Below are 14,491 nucleotides of genomic sequence, written 5' to 3' on the forward strand. Positions count from 1 at the left end.
CGACCATCTGAGACACTGCTATACGTCTCTGCTGCAGGAGTGTGCCTGAGCATGCTCCTTAGCAGCCCAGTGAACATGCAACTGCACACAACCAGCAAAAGATCAAGTCTCCCCGAGTGTTTTCTGGGTTTATATGACATGCAGCAATACAACAAATTTCTAGTTGTCGTATAGCAATTGAACAGTTAAAATTTAGATTTTCAAACGGCATCAGCTCACACGGGACCCTGGTTTCATCTCCAGCACCAAACTGTCAATAATAAAATTTGTGTAAGTGTACTGTAGTCTCTGGTTTCTCATGGATATAGCTACTTTCCAGAGAATGAGGGACCAGAGACATTTAGGACTCTACTGGCAGTCCAGTGCCTTCTCTCTACTGACTGTCTGAACCTTCACACAAGATCAGACATTATGTCTAAAGTTCTTTGGGTAGGCTTTAATTTTAACTTGGTTTGACATTTTACATCTCAGCAGGTTCTTACTATTTACACGGTACTCATACAGTCTAAAATCCTGTAATGTAAAGCAAGCTGGGAGGCAATTAGACCATCAAGATGGAAAGATCAGCAATGCTTCCTACTTAAGGGTGTCCACAGCATACACTCAAGTGAGTGCACACTGAAGAGATGACAGGTAACCCCAAACTATGTTATGTGTCGAGCTACATTTTACACACTGACTCCTTTAGGGAGAATGCCATTGCTTACAAGACCAACTATACACTTGAAAACGGTAGCATGGTGCCCACTGCTGTGCAGGTGAGCCAATAGAACAGAGCTAATGTCATCCCTGCAGGTCTGCTGTTCTCCGCTGCAAGCGATTTCACAGAAGCTAAATCAAGTCTAATTCCACATAGGGGAAAATGTGGGTCTAGTGTTGACTGCCTGAGCTGCTTACCACGGCTAGAAGGTGTCCGAGCCGATTCTGTCTCATAGAAGCTCTTCTCTGAAGACACACCCATAGAGAGGGAATCTTTCCTCAGATAATACCGGTTTAATTCCATCTGAATTCGATACTCATCTTCCTGCTGCATGGGTCGATTTTTCCTGTCTTTATTAGCTAGCCCTATTTTGCTAGAATTTTCTACAAGTTTAAAAAAGGAAAGCAAAATTAAATTTGTAATTAGTTACTTAAGCATTTCTTTCTCAAACCCAACTTTATCCAGTAACAATGGCAACTTGACCACACTAGCAGAAAACCACTGTTCTAGCAAGCAGAGGTCTAAGGAACAGTTTTAAGCAATTAGTCAAGAATCTAAACTCTTACCTCTAGAAAAGATGAGTACCTAAAAATAATGTGCGTGCAACTCACTGTACAAAAATTACATGGTTTTTTGGTTATATGAAATATCAAATGCAATGTTCCCCAACCAAATATATGGGTCAAAACAATTTTTAAAATGAATATGACATAAATAATCTAAATGCAAATTCAAACCATAATACAATATAAAAGATCCAATCCAATAAAGTAATCAGAATATCTATTTACAATACACCTTTAACGTCACATACCCCAAAAAAATACACTCTCATCTATGTTCTGTATTTCCCTTTAGAGTTCCAACAATTACAGGACTGATCCCAGCAGAGTCATACTTGCCTGGTCCAGCAATAGCTGCTAACATATCCAGAAGGAGGTGCACCTGCCTCGGTGACAGGAACAGATGAAAGGAGTCAATCTGTCCATCGACATCCAACTTCAAAACATAAGAACAGTTTGAAAATAAACGGGCAGAAGTTAAGGCACTGAGATAAGTATCGCCCTTGGCCTTGGGCAGCTTCACCTCACACTATTAATTCACATGATCTCAATAAAAAGGCACAAAGACCTGCAACTGTTGCTGCAGGAGAAAAAATCTTGAGAAATTCCATATCAGCAAGTCCAGCATCATACTGTCTGTCTATCTCCACATCTTCTGGAGACCAGACAATACAGCATTCATTACTCTTCAGAACAACCAAATCCTCAGATCCAATTCAGTCAGAGTCTATCAGCCCAGCTCAGCCACAGGAGACTGCACAGCATGCCTCAAGAATGCCCCTCAGGCTGCAGCCTGCCTTCAGCATGACGGCTGGAAGACACAGCTGAAACCCACACAGAAAGCAGTCTAATGGGTGCTTCCCCTGTTCCCTGCACATACTTTCCCCTCACGTTTGTCTTGTGTCTAGTGAGCACCGAGCCATCACCCAGCCCCTACTCTCTAGTTATTACTGCTTCTGTGTCACAGACAAGGAAACAGACCCACAGAGCAGAGACCACGCAGCTCCTCAACTAGGTCTGAACCTAAGTAAACACAAATGCAAAGGCCCTACTCCTTCCACCGCATGGCTGCTCATGGCACTCAGACTGACTGTTTACTGACACCCAGCTCACAGTGGGGAAATGTGTTATTGGACAACTTTGTTTCTTGGATTAAATCACACTCCAGTATGTATTAGAATGAAAAATCGGGTGTTTCATTTTTAGTTGTCATAGAAATAGTTCATTATTGGCAAATTCTGAGTTTGGAATTCAAAGTACTCACTGCTTTCTTTTGAAAATATAGAACATGAAATTATAACTAAGCATCTTTCAATTCTGTAATGTGGTAACAAATTTCTCTAAATTCAACCAAGGCAGTCCCCTGCTTTCCTACCAATACTTTCCCCAAACATCCACTGAAAGTAAATGTGTGAGATGCAACAGACCACAGGGGCAACGCTCTCCGAAACCAGAGCACGCGCTCTTGGATGCCGTGAGCACACAGCTCAGAGACTCGGGTTGAAGGAAGAGACTGAAGTTCTAATCTGGCATGCTGCCCTGTCACAACCACTGAGTCACCATTCCCAGGCTCTATGCTGCCCAGTGTTGATCTCCAGAACTTAGTGCTTCCATGTACTATTAATTTCTTTACATTAAATAAAATATAAATACTCAAGTAACTATGTAAAAACATTAATGTACAGACAAGAATAACTGTGTCTTCAAATACTCAAGACTGGCTGGAACTGGAACACAATGGCACCACACAAAAGTGCTACATGTTCCTCTGTCCCTTAATATGCTGAACTCTAAAAGCAACACAAATCTAAAGGCAGTGTACATAACTTTACAGCTGCATAAAAATTGAAACTTACAAATGTAAAGAACTGTATCCAGTCAAAACAGAACCATGAAAGATTTTTTTCAGAAATGGCACATGTGGGCTGGAGCGATGGCTCAGTGGTTAAGAGCACTGACTGCTCTTCCAGAGGTCCTGAGTTCAATTCCCAGCAACCACATGGTGGCTCACAACCATTTATAATGGCATTCAGTGCCCTCTTCTGAAGACAGCTACAGTGTATTCATATACATAAAATAAATAAATTTTAAAAAAGAAAGAAAAGAAATGGCATATGTGCTCCCCAAAGACATCCATGAGCTTATTTCCCAAGGATGTTGCCACAGCAGGGCAGTTAGTTCCTCAGCATTTACATCTATCTACAATATCTTCTCCATTAACAACCTCCTTAGAAGCTAGCAAGGCAAAGACCTTTGTAAGAGAGAGAGCAACTCATAAAAAAGCAGGAAAACGTGGACCAGAACACTGACAGTGAAGATAGAAGCTTGCTTGCTCACAGGACAGTCCACAGCCATCAACCACCAAACACTGTATAGACTAAATACCTGGAGTTTGGTAGAAGAAACAAAAATACTGACCTTGGCTCCTGGAAGCACTTCATTCTGTTTTAAAGTGAGACTCAACTCCAGCCTGCCCAGTAGCCTTCCAATCTGCACTGGATCCGAGGGCGCTATCTCTGGTAAAGTTCTAGTTAGTTGTGGGTGTGGCTCATAAACAATTTTGGGATTCCAGCTAGGTGACAGCTTTGGCTCAGTTTCCTACAAGGCAACAAAAGTAAAGTAACTATTTAGAATATTTTAACAGTAGTAAGTCAGGGTGTAGGTACAGGTATCCTCTTGAGCATAAACTATATTAGCCCAGTGGTGGTAGCACATGCCTTTAATTCCCACAGAGACAGATGATCTCTGTCAAGTCAAGGCCAGTCTGCTCTACAGAGCAGAGTTCCAGAACAGCCAAAGCTACACAGAAATGTCTTGAAAACCCAAAAACAAAAGAGAGAGAATGAAGTATTTGGCAAAAGTGCATCATTGTACTGGGCATAGCTTTACCTTGTAGCTAAAATGAAGCAGTACTGTGTTAACATAACACCGGAAATAAAAATGAATCATTAAAGCCTTTATGAAACCAGAACAGAGTCAGCAAGGTGGCCTAGTGGGAAAAGCAAGTGCCCACTCCTGGGGCCTGAGTAAAGTCCTACAGTGCACATAACCATGGGAGAACTGACTCCAGCTATCCTCAGATCTCCCTCCATATACATGCCTCCAAATACAGTACACACAAGTCTGAACACGAGTGCATGTGTGTGTAAATGCATGCGCACTTGTGCACAATATTTGTTCAAATAATACCCAATGTAAATAAGAAAACCAAACCAATGTGGAAGCAACACCTGTAATCCCAATATTCAGGAGGTTGACACTGGAAATCACCAGTCTGAGGCCAACCTAAGCTACACAGTGACAAAGTGAAAGACCGTCTCTCAATACATACAAACATACATACACACACACAAACACACACTCCTCACAGGCATGCCTAGAGCCATAAAAACATGGCCCTGAGGGCTGCCCAACTGAAGTTAAGAGCTGCTCAGATGGAACACAGTAAATAATACATACTAACTCAGGGTTACTGATAGGAAAGTAGATTCTAACAGCATGGAGGGTAGGCAGCTGCCCAGCTAGTGTGCTGCTTAAGGCATATTGTAAAATAAAGGCTGTGTATGAGTGTGTGTTTTATCCAAGAATCAATAACAAAAGGTGAGGTAAAAACCCCGGGCCAGGATTACTAATAATTTCTATGATACCCAAGCTAACAGCCTTTATTTAAAACTTCTAAAAATCATGACTATGTTTTGAGTTGTTTGTTGGGTTGGGTTTTGGCTTGTTTTTTTTTCTTTTTCTTTCTTTTTTTTTTTTTTTTTTTTGAGACATGTTCTCATATACATACAGTTCAGGGTGGCCTTGAACTCACTGTCTGAGTTGATCACCTGACGCTGCTTCCCAAGTGCTAGCGATGGGACCTAGGGCTTTATGCATGCTAGGCCATCCCTCTGCCAACTGAGCACCCCCACCCGTCTGGGGGATTGTGCTCCACTTTTCTTACCACTGGTGCAGTTGAACACACGGGGGAAGATTTTGCTGAAGCAGAAAACTCATCCCAGAAGAGAGACACTCCAGAGAGCTGCAGCAATTTATGAGCAAAAGCTGTGGGCTGATGCACATTGACTCCTGAGGACTCGTCAGCCGTTTCGTCACAGTACACAGTTCTGAAAGGAACAAGAGGGCACTTGTACAGACTCCTGGGGACGTACTTGCAACAACTGTTTGAAGAAGGAAATGCTTCTACATTAAAGGGAAATTTCATGGCTAGCGGCCCTGAGACTATGACTATCATAAGAATGCTCGCAGCCCAGCGCCAGAGGCTGAGGCAGGATGAGCAGGAGTTCAAGAGCTGCCTGACCTGCATAAAATTCTGTCTCAAAAGAAGTTTGTTCCACCAGGCGTGATGACCCACCCTTTAATCCCAGCACTTGGAGGCAGAGATAGGCGGCTGTATATCTCAAGTTCCAGACCAGCCTGGTCTACAAAGTGAGTTCCAGGGACAGCCAGGGCTGTTACACAGGAAACCATGAAAAAGAAACAAACAACAACAACGAAGTTTGTTTGTCTGTGAGACAGTTATTAGACTTGAACTCAGAGATCACTCGGCCTCTGACTCCCTAGTGCTGGGATTAAAGAATGTGCCTCCACCAGAAATTATCTTCAGTTAGGAAGAAAAGGGATTAGAGAGAGTGGAAACGGTACAGGAGAGAATAACTGTGTGTGAGTATATGAAAATATAATTCACTATTATAATTAACACTTTAAAGTCTTTACCGTGTCGGTATCACTGCACTAAATATTTAAATAAGTAACATGTTCAGAAAAGGAGAGACCTAAAATCTAAGAAAGACAGCTTTAAGGAGTTCTTAAATTTCAGGGGGAAAAATTATTAACTGCCTAAGGTTAACCTAAGGGGGAAACAATCCCATCTCCCTCAGAAAACTGAGGCCTGCTATGTAGCCCAGGCTATCTCTAACTCTCTTAGCCTCCCAGCACCAGGATTACAAGCATAGCCTCACAAAACTCTCTTGGTAAGTGGGACCCCATTTGTTTCCATGTCAGAACAAAGAATGACTTAGTCATGACTTCTGGTGTTAGGAATCTCTAGTTTGATGAGAAAACATGGTTCTAATTGGATGTTACTGTTTTATTATACCACCTAAGGTAATGCACCGATTCCAAAGATTTATAACAACAGCTATTTTACTCAGAGGTGTATCTTTGTTAAAGATTGAAACCACAAAACTAAACCTACTCAAACCTTGGTAAAGGCCTCAAATACAAAGCATCTTCAATATTCAATATGCATTTTTTCATTTATGTGTCTAGGTATGTGTATCTGTGTGAGTACACGTTACATATGTGCAGGTGTCCCCCAAGGACATAGAGAATACTGGATCTCCTGGAGCTGGAGTTACAGGTTATTTATTGTGAACTGGTCTATATGGTGCTGAGATTTGAACGCAGGTCCTCTGGAAGAGCAGAAAATGCTCTCAGCCACTGAGCCAGTGCCCCTCAATGCACATTTCAGTGAGGAGGCCATATAACATGACCACAGATGAACAGTTACTTCAAATCAACAGTCAGAGCTCCAGTAAGAGGCAACGGGTTTAATAACTAAGTGAATCATCGTCAGACAGTTAACATTAAAATCCTCACAAACAGCACCAGCCATCATCCATCTCCACTAAAGCAGTACCCAAGCCAAGCACCATGAAGTCGAGTCTTCTGCGTCACCCAGATGCTCCTAGTACTGTGCACATGTGGACAGCACACTCTCTGTGAAAGAGCTAACATGGCAGCACTCCAGTTAAGTAAGAAAACTGCTTAGGCAAGCTCAACATAGCCCTGGATACAACTACACCCTCGCTGGGGCTTACAGTTTCCGTATGAGATAAGAGGATACCTCAGAGAGCAGTGCTGTACTCTGAAATTATGCAATACACTAATTTAGCATCGCTTCAGCCTCCTGCGTCCTCAAGTATAATGTCAGAGTGATGTCATGAGTTTTCAGACATAAAATCATCTTACCTGTCTACTCGGATTTCAAGCGCAGCTCCAGTTTTGGAATTTTCTGGTACATGTTCAATTCTTAAAACAGTATCTATGAAAGTGACTTTCACTCTTCTTAGTACTAGAGCAAATAAGCAGTTGTCAGTGGAAAAACCACATGTACACCAAGTAAGACCCCACCCCAGCTCTTCCCTTCACTGCTGGGTCTTCGTCATAATAGGCAAGTGCTGACCACTGCACCACCCACTAAGAAATAACTGCTAGTCTGATAGCAACATAAGTCGGATTTGTTCCCATGTAAGTACCCAGAGCCTGTATTATGCAAAGCACAGTGGCTCATAAGCACACCCCACATTCCATCACAACAGACACTAGGGAAAGGCTAATCTCTGGTCTGACCCTCCCACAGGCATAATCAACTAAACAAGGAGAACCCTGGGAACCAAAGCATACAACCAAGCTGAGCGGAATGTTTCAAACAGCCTCAGTTCTCAAGTGAAATTAATTCTTTTTAAAAATAACTTATTTATTTTTAATTTATGCGCATTGGTGTTTTCCTCCATGTATGTCTGTGTACAGGTGTCAAATCCTCTGAAACTGGAGCTACAGGCAGTTATGATCTGCCATGCGGGTGCTGGGAACTGTACCTGTCCTCTGGAAAAGCAGCCAGTGTTCTTAACCACTGAGCCATCTCTCCAGCCCCAGAGAACAGTAATTCTTTTAAAAATACCTACAACAGAATGGGTCTTAGGCCCCAAACCACCGCATAAACCCTGGGCTGTGAAGATGCTCATAATGCAAACCTGTTTCGATGGTTTCCGCAAACTTCTCCAGTCCTTCAAAAGGCTGGGAAGCTTCTCCGTGCTCATCCGTCAGTCTCTGGCTGAGACACTCCTTTGCCAGCTGCATGCTGCTGGTCATGAAGCTCGACCAGTACATAGGCTCAGACCCAGTTGCTGCACAAAGTACACATAAGCCTAAATAAATTCTCAAAGTTCTATAAATACCATTTCTTAAAATATTATATTTATGGTAGATTTTCAACATGATGGTACCAGTAAGAATATTCTAGAAATTATACAGGTCACTAAGTATCACCTTACAACAACAAAAATAAAGGAAGGAAGACAAGTCTGTAGCATATTCTTATTTCAAGTTTTATTTTTATCAAATTTTAATTTTTATTCACTCAACAAAAACCTAGGAGGTATATTTACTCATACACTGTCCCATGCTCAACACCACAGAGCAAGAGCCAACGACTGTCCTGTGTAAAGGGTCAGGCAGTGGGTATCTATTTGGCTTTGTGAGCTGTGAGTTCTGTCACACTGGCCCAGCTCTTTCTCAGAGTGCTCAAACAGCTACAGGCAGTAACCTGAACAGCACGGGTGTGTTTCAGTAAGGTCTGAAGAATGAAAACAGGAGGCAGACTAAGGTGGCCTGCAAGCTGAGGTTTGTTAAGCAACTATAAAGATGGGAAAAATCAGTAAGTATGCAGTTTATCCGTATCAGGAGAGGTAAGAGATGGCTGACAAGAATGAGTACAGAGGTGTCGCCAAGAAACACTGTGGAGACTGAGGGACGCCTGCTCTTCCAACTACAGGAGGAGGGAGTCCAGCAGAAGGAGCGAATGACAGCAGCTACAGAATCCGTGTGAATGCAGGGAAAGCAGGGTGTCCGAAGGACTGGACACACGGATCCCTGAGAACCCTTCCAAGACCTCGCCTGCTGAGGAAGTCCATACCTTCTTACACTGCTCAAAACAAACTGACACATTGCTGCTATTTAAAGGGAAAATCCTTCAAGGCTCATCTTGCAAAAAGGAGATGTATTTGCCCACCATGGTTAAAATTCAGAGCCAGGACTGGTGACACAGACCTTTAATCCCAGAACTAAGCAGGCAGAGGCAGGAGAACCTCTGTGAGTACAAGATCAGCCTGGTTACGTACTGAGATCCAGGACAGCCAGGGAATCCTGACTCAAATAATAGTAATAGTACTAGCGATAAATGACTATATAAAACAGAAGATCAGATGACTGTTGTTGTTTGGGGAAGTTTTGTTTGAGATAGAATCTTAGTATGGACTCAGGCTGGTTTCAATTTTGCAATCATTCTGCCTCAGACTCTTAGGAGCAGGAATCAGAAATCTGTGTTTCCACACCTGGCTAGATACAATGTGTTTATAAATTAAATTATCAGGAAGCTAAGATGATAGTTTCATCCATAAGGTTCTTGATTTTAAAGCATGAGAACCTGAGTTCAAGCCCAAATTTGGTCATAAAAAAAATTTAACATAGTGATCCTAGCACCAAGGAACAGGGGCAAGCAGATCCCCAGGACTCGAGTCCAAACTAATATCAGACCCTGTCTCAAAAATATAAGGTAAACAGAGTATAACAGAGTATTAGGAACAATACCAGAGCATATTCTCTGGCATCAACATTCATGAACACACACACACACACACACACACATTTAAATAACACACCTTTTCAAGTGTGGTAGAAAACTGTGACAATTCCAACACTCAAGAGGGTGATGAGGCAGGAAGATCATGGTTTCGAGGCCAGCCTGAGCTACAGAGTGAGTTCAAGTTCAGCCTGGGCTGCACCATGAGACTGCCTCAAAATAAATACCTGTGTTAAAATAGACCACTATGGTTCTATGAAGCATCATTTAAATTTGTTTTTCAGGAAATACTGTAGGTTATAATTTATGCATATGTACACAACATTTATCTAGAGTGAACTTTCTACCCATTTCTCTGTGTTCCCTTCCACGGCTGAGAGCACACCACCTTATCCAAGCCCAGCTTACACAACTACTATCAACATGGATGTGGTGAGTCACCGTGCACTGCTAGAACCACTAGCGGCCATTATTCTTCAGCGCCACAGTTGTTCCAGACCTTACCAATCAAGGTCCTGTCAATTCCAGTCCTGGAGGCTGGAGAGTTCAGAGCCTGTACTACTCTTACAGAGGACCTGAGTTCCTTTCCCAGCTCCTACATCAGGCAGCTCACGACTGCTTGTAACTCTAGTTCCAGGGGGATCTGATGCTTCTGACCTCCAGAGGCCATGTGCACACATACCCAAGCCCCTCCCTACATACACATAACTAAAAATTACAAAAATTTCAATTTTGACTTTAAAAAAATCTAATCCTATGCCCTTCCAACATTTCTCCATGAATCTTTGAATAGTCTTTCTCATTTGGGAACACAATAAAAGAGAAGTCACTTCAGATAAGTAGAAATAAATAAGCATGTATTATCCATTAGTGCTCTGGAGCATGACTAAGGAGCGAAACCGTTCTATAGGTGTACTTACATACATTCTACACAGTGCTAAAGCCTCATACTCTATCAATTGAGTTCAAAGTCACAGACCCAGTTCAAAGTCACTGATCCAACGCTCACTTGCTTACAGCTGGGTTGACGGGCGCCTGGAAACACCTACCTCCACGAGGTCGAGGCCGGAAGACCATCTCCAGGCCTCTCACTTCCAGTGCACAGTTGTCCTGCAGCAAGGAGCCCCATGGGACTGACAGGGAAATGGACTGAATAAATCCTTCCGTGACTTCTAACGGTGCGTCTGCTGACTCCAGGATTTCATTGAGACACTAGAGAGAAACAACCACGTTCATTTTGAAATCAGACAAACAGAATCACAGAATGTCAACTTTCTCAATGGTGTGAAGATGCCCACAAAGGTGCTGAGCGCTGAAAATGTAAGGTAAGGCTGGGCTGGGGAAAAAGGCTCAGTGGCCAAAAGCACTGGCAGCTGTTCCAGAAGACCCTGGGTTTGATTCCTAGAGCCTACGTGATGGCTCCCAACCATCTGTAACTCTCTTCCGACCTCCAGAGACCTGGCATGTGGGTGCATGGGCACACACGCAGGCCAAACACCTGTGTGCTCATCCATTTCTCTGTGTTCTTAAGAATGGCTGAGCTATCCAGCTTCATGGACTGAACAGCTACTGGATTCTTGGACTTTCTATTAGTAGATGGCCATTGATGGACTAAGTGGACCACAGCCTGTAAGCCACTCAGGTAAATCCCTTTCCATACACAGTCACCCCATCAGTTCTTGTCCCTAGAGAGCACTGACTGACACAATGCTCTTTCCTCAGGTCTGACTGAACCCTGAAGACTTCTCAAGGATTTAGAAGCAATGACAATGTTTTTGTTTTGTTTTCCAAGATAGGGTTTCTCTGCATAGCCTTGGGTGTCTTGAAATGAGCTCTATAGACCAGGCTGGCTTTGAACTCAGAGAGTTCCACCTGCCTCTGACTTCTGGGATTAAAACTGTGTATCACCACACCCAGCAGCAAGAATGATCTTTTTATTAAATTTTTAAACAAATAAGTTTACATTTATTTATTATTATTATTTCTTGGGGGGCAGGTGGCAAAGCTCAAACTGTTTGTGCTATGTTCCCACTGGTAAACACACAGATACATGTGCCCTGTGTGTGTGTGTGTGCATTCGTGCGGTGCAGAGGTCAATGTCAGGTGTCCCCATCGTCCTCTATCACTTTTCACAGTGAGACAAGGTCTCTCGGTGGATGTAGAATGCAGTGATTGTGCCGGACTATCTGGCCTGGCAGCTCTAAGAACACACTTGTCTGCAGTTCCACAGGGATGTCACAGTAGCCAACTTCCTACGAGGTGCTCAAGGTCCAACCTCAGGTTCTCAGGCTCTCAGGGCAAGCACTGTACCAACTGAGCTACCTTCCCAAGCCTCGACTTCCTTAAATTCTCATCTCATCTAGCCCCTAGGATTACCCTACGTTTTCAAATTCTAATTTCCCATGGCTTCTGTGACATGTCACTCACATGTGTTTCTCCATCCTTCACACTGCAGATGTTCTGGGCAGCTGTGTTCTTTAGTCAGCACTCACACTGATAGCTCCCAATAGTTACGAATGCCCATCCTCAAATCCCAGTGCTCCTGCTGTCTCAGTACACTCCACGTTCTCACTCAGTCTCAGCCTTCTCCTTCCTCCTTCTATCAGGCTGGAAAAGGCAACGGCAAGGGCCAAAGGTAAAGCCTGACAATCTGAGTTTGGTCGCTGGGAAAAAGAAAGCTCACTACCACAAACTGTACTCTGACCTCAATATGCATGCCACAGCACACTCATGTGCACATACACACGCACACACAGCACACATGTGCATACACAAATAAGTGAGAAGTTAAATAAGTAAATAGACATAGTAGGATTGTTAGAATGATTGTCATTTTGGATCAGGGATTTAAAACCATTATCAATAGGCCCAAACCTATCCTTATTAGTCAAAAGAAACCATTACAATCAACTTATTTGTTTGTCCAGTAAGAATGTTTATTCCTATAGCATAAAGAAAAATCTATGGACTGGCAAGATGGCCCAGCACATTTATGTACTTGCCATGAAGTCTCAGGAATGAGTTGTATTTCTGGGAACCCATTTGGTAGAAGGAGAGAGATGACTCGTCCTCTGACCTCCACATGTTTGACATGATATGCAAAAGCCACATACATACACAAATTTTTTTTTTTAGTCCCTGACTCATGATTTGAGGGATTCTTGGAGAATATCACCTGAATCCTACTAGTTGTAGAAGCATTCTTTCTGGGTTTTGTAGTTGAAAAAAACTTTGAAGAAGCGGTAATTAGTTCATGTGACGGTCCAGTGAGGCTGGTAGGTGAGGAATACATCAAAGTCCAATGTGTTCAACTTTTGAAACATTAGTTGTACAATGTGCAAGTGGCTATTATCATGGAGAGCCGGGTCCTTCCTGTTGACCAATGCCAGCTGTAAGCACCGCAGCGTTGGGTGCCTCTTGGGAGTGTCTCATGGGTTTACTAAGCACATGCTCAGATGTAAGGGTTTTTTCAGGACTCAGAAAGTCCAGACGCCATGACCAAGGTATTTTTTGATGCAAGCTTGGCTTTGGGGAGTGCACCAAAGCATCTTCTGCGTGCAGCAACTCATGTATCTCACAGGTTGTCACATACAACTCAGGGTCATGGCACATCACAGGCTGATGGAGAAATGGCACACTGCTGTGCACAAGAGGAGAGGATCACAGTACAAACTGGTATTTTTTCTTCTCAGTCCATTCATGACACCACGTAGTGGCCTTTTCACCTTTCCAATTTGTTCCAAATGCTGAATGGCCACTGACTGGTCCCCACTAGTTATTCACACTATCTGTGCAAAGTCAGCCCTGAGCTCCTTCAAGCTCTGTCTCATGTCTGTTTGCACTGTTGGTTCCCAGGCCTGCTGCCGCTTTACAGCCAACCACTTTGAACTCAGATAAGTCAGGAGGATTTGGGTTTTGCCTAACACCATCACTATCACAGTATAAAATAAGCAGCACCTAGAGTCATTAGGAAGAAATTAAAGCAAGGTGTGGTGCTGCAGGCCTTTATTTAATCCCTGCACTTCGAGACTGCAGGTGGATATTCCTGCATTCAAGGCCAACCTGATTTGCATGAGTTCCAGGCCAGCCAATGGAAGATAATGTCTTTAGGTAAGAAGTCAGGTACAAGATAGCACGAGGCCTCTCACTGGACGAGAAGGAAAGATGGGCAGAAACAAAATTTTAGAGAGGGACGAATCAAAGCGAGAAAGAGCTAGAAGAACGTGGAGGCAGATGTGGATATTTCTCTCTGCGCATCTCTGCATAGATACAGGTTGTTATGAATATTTTGTAAGGAATGGTTTTGTACAGGATGATTGGTGCTGTCTAGATGAGAAAATTATATCTTATCAATTGGATCAGAGTCTACTGTGTGGTGTTTTCCTTCATGTGGCAACTTAACTGAGTTCAAAATAAAGTGCAGTGGCGGGATGCACCAAGCCTGCCATGGAATTAGGATGCAAGGGCCTGGTGTGGTAACACCAAGGGAACTGAGTGGGAGCAAAACAGCCCGCAGACCGCCTGGGTCAGAGAGTACTGAGGGCCAGCAAGGGGCCGCCGAGATAAACTGTTAGTTCCATATGTCCTTACTGTGACAGAACTAGAGCGATAATTCGCCAGAACTGGTCGCACCCTTTTTTTATTATTTACCAAAACAAGCCAAGGTAAAGGGGGGAGGGGGGCACAGAAACAGCAAATTACAGAAACCCAAAACTACAAGTACTTTTACAACAAGCTGCTAGCCTTTTCTATTCCACTGCTGCTAATAACTGTCCAGTAAGAGACTTTCCTCTTCTATACTGTACATTTTCCATATTTAAAATCAGGTTAAGTCTTGATATTCATTTTAAAGAAAGTTTT

At 43.1% G+C, this 14,491-nt stretch overlaps 1 protein-coding gene across 1 annotated transcript in view; it reads right to left on the reverse strand.

The window, feature by feature from the left end:
* The window catches only part of ATG2B (autophagy related 2B), a 62,050-nt gene that overhangs the window by 41,465 nt on the left and 6,094 nt on the right, over nucleotides 1-14,491 (reverse strand). Inside the window, exons 2-8 of the mRNA XM_080932631.1 lie at nucleotides 10,681-10,843; nucleotides 8,025-8,177; nucleotides 7,240-7,342; nucleotides 5,210-5,372; nucleotides 3,682-3,861; nucleotides 1,603-1,699; nucleotides 898-1,083 (exon numbers count right to left, since the gene is read on the reverse strand). Of these exons, the coding sequence (XP_080788757.1) occupies nucleotides 898-1,083; nucleotides 1,603-1,699; nucleotides 3,682-3,861; nucleotides 5,210-5,372; nucleotides 7,240-7,342; nucleotides 8,025-8,177; nucleotides 10,681-10,843 (1,045 nt within the window). The remainder of the gene's footprint in view (nucleotides 1-897; nucleotides 1,084-1,602; nucleotides 1,700-3,681; nucleotides 3,862-5,209; nucleotides 5,373-7,239; nucleotides 7,343-8,024; nucleotides 8,178-10,680; nucleotides 10,844-14,491) is intronic.

Source organism: Micromys minutus (genome assembly GCF_963924665.1).
Source record: "Micromys minutus genome assembly, chromosome: 1".
NCBI lineage: Eukaryota > Metazoa > Chordata > Mammalia > Rodentia > Muridae > Micromys > Micromys minutus.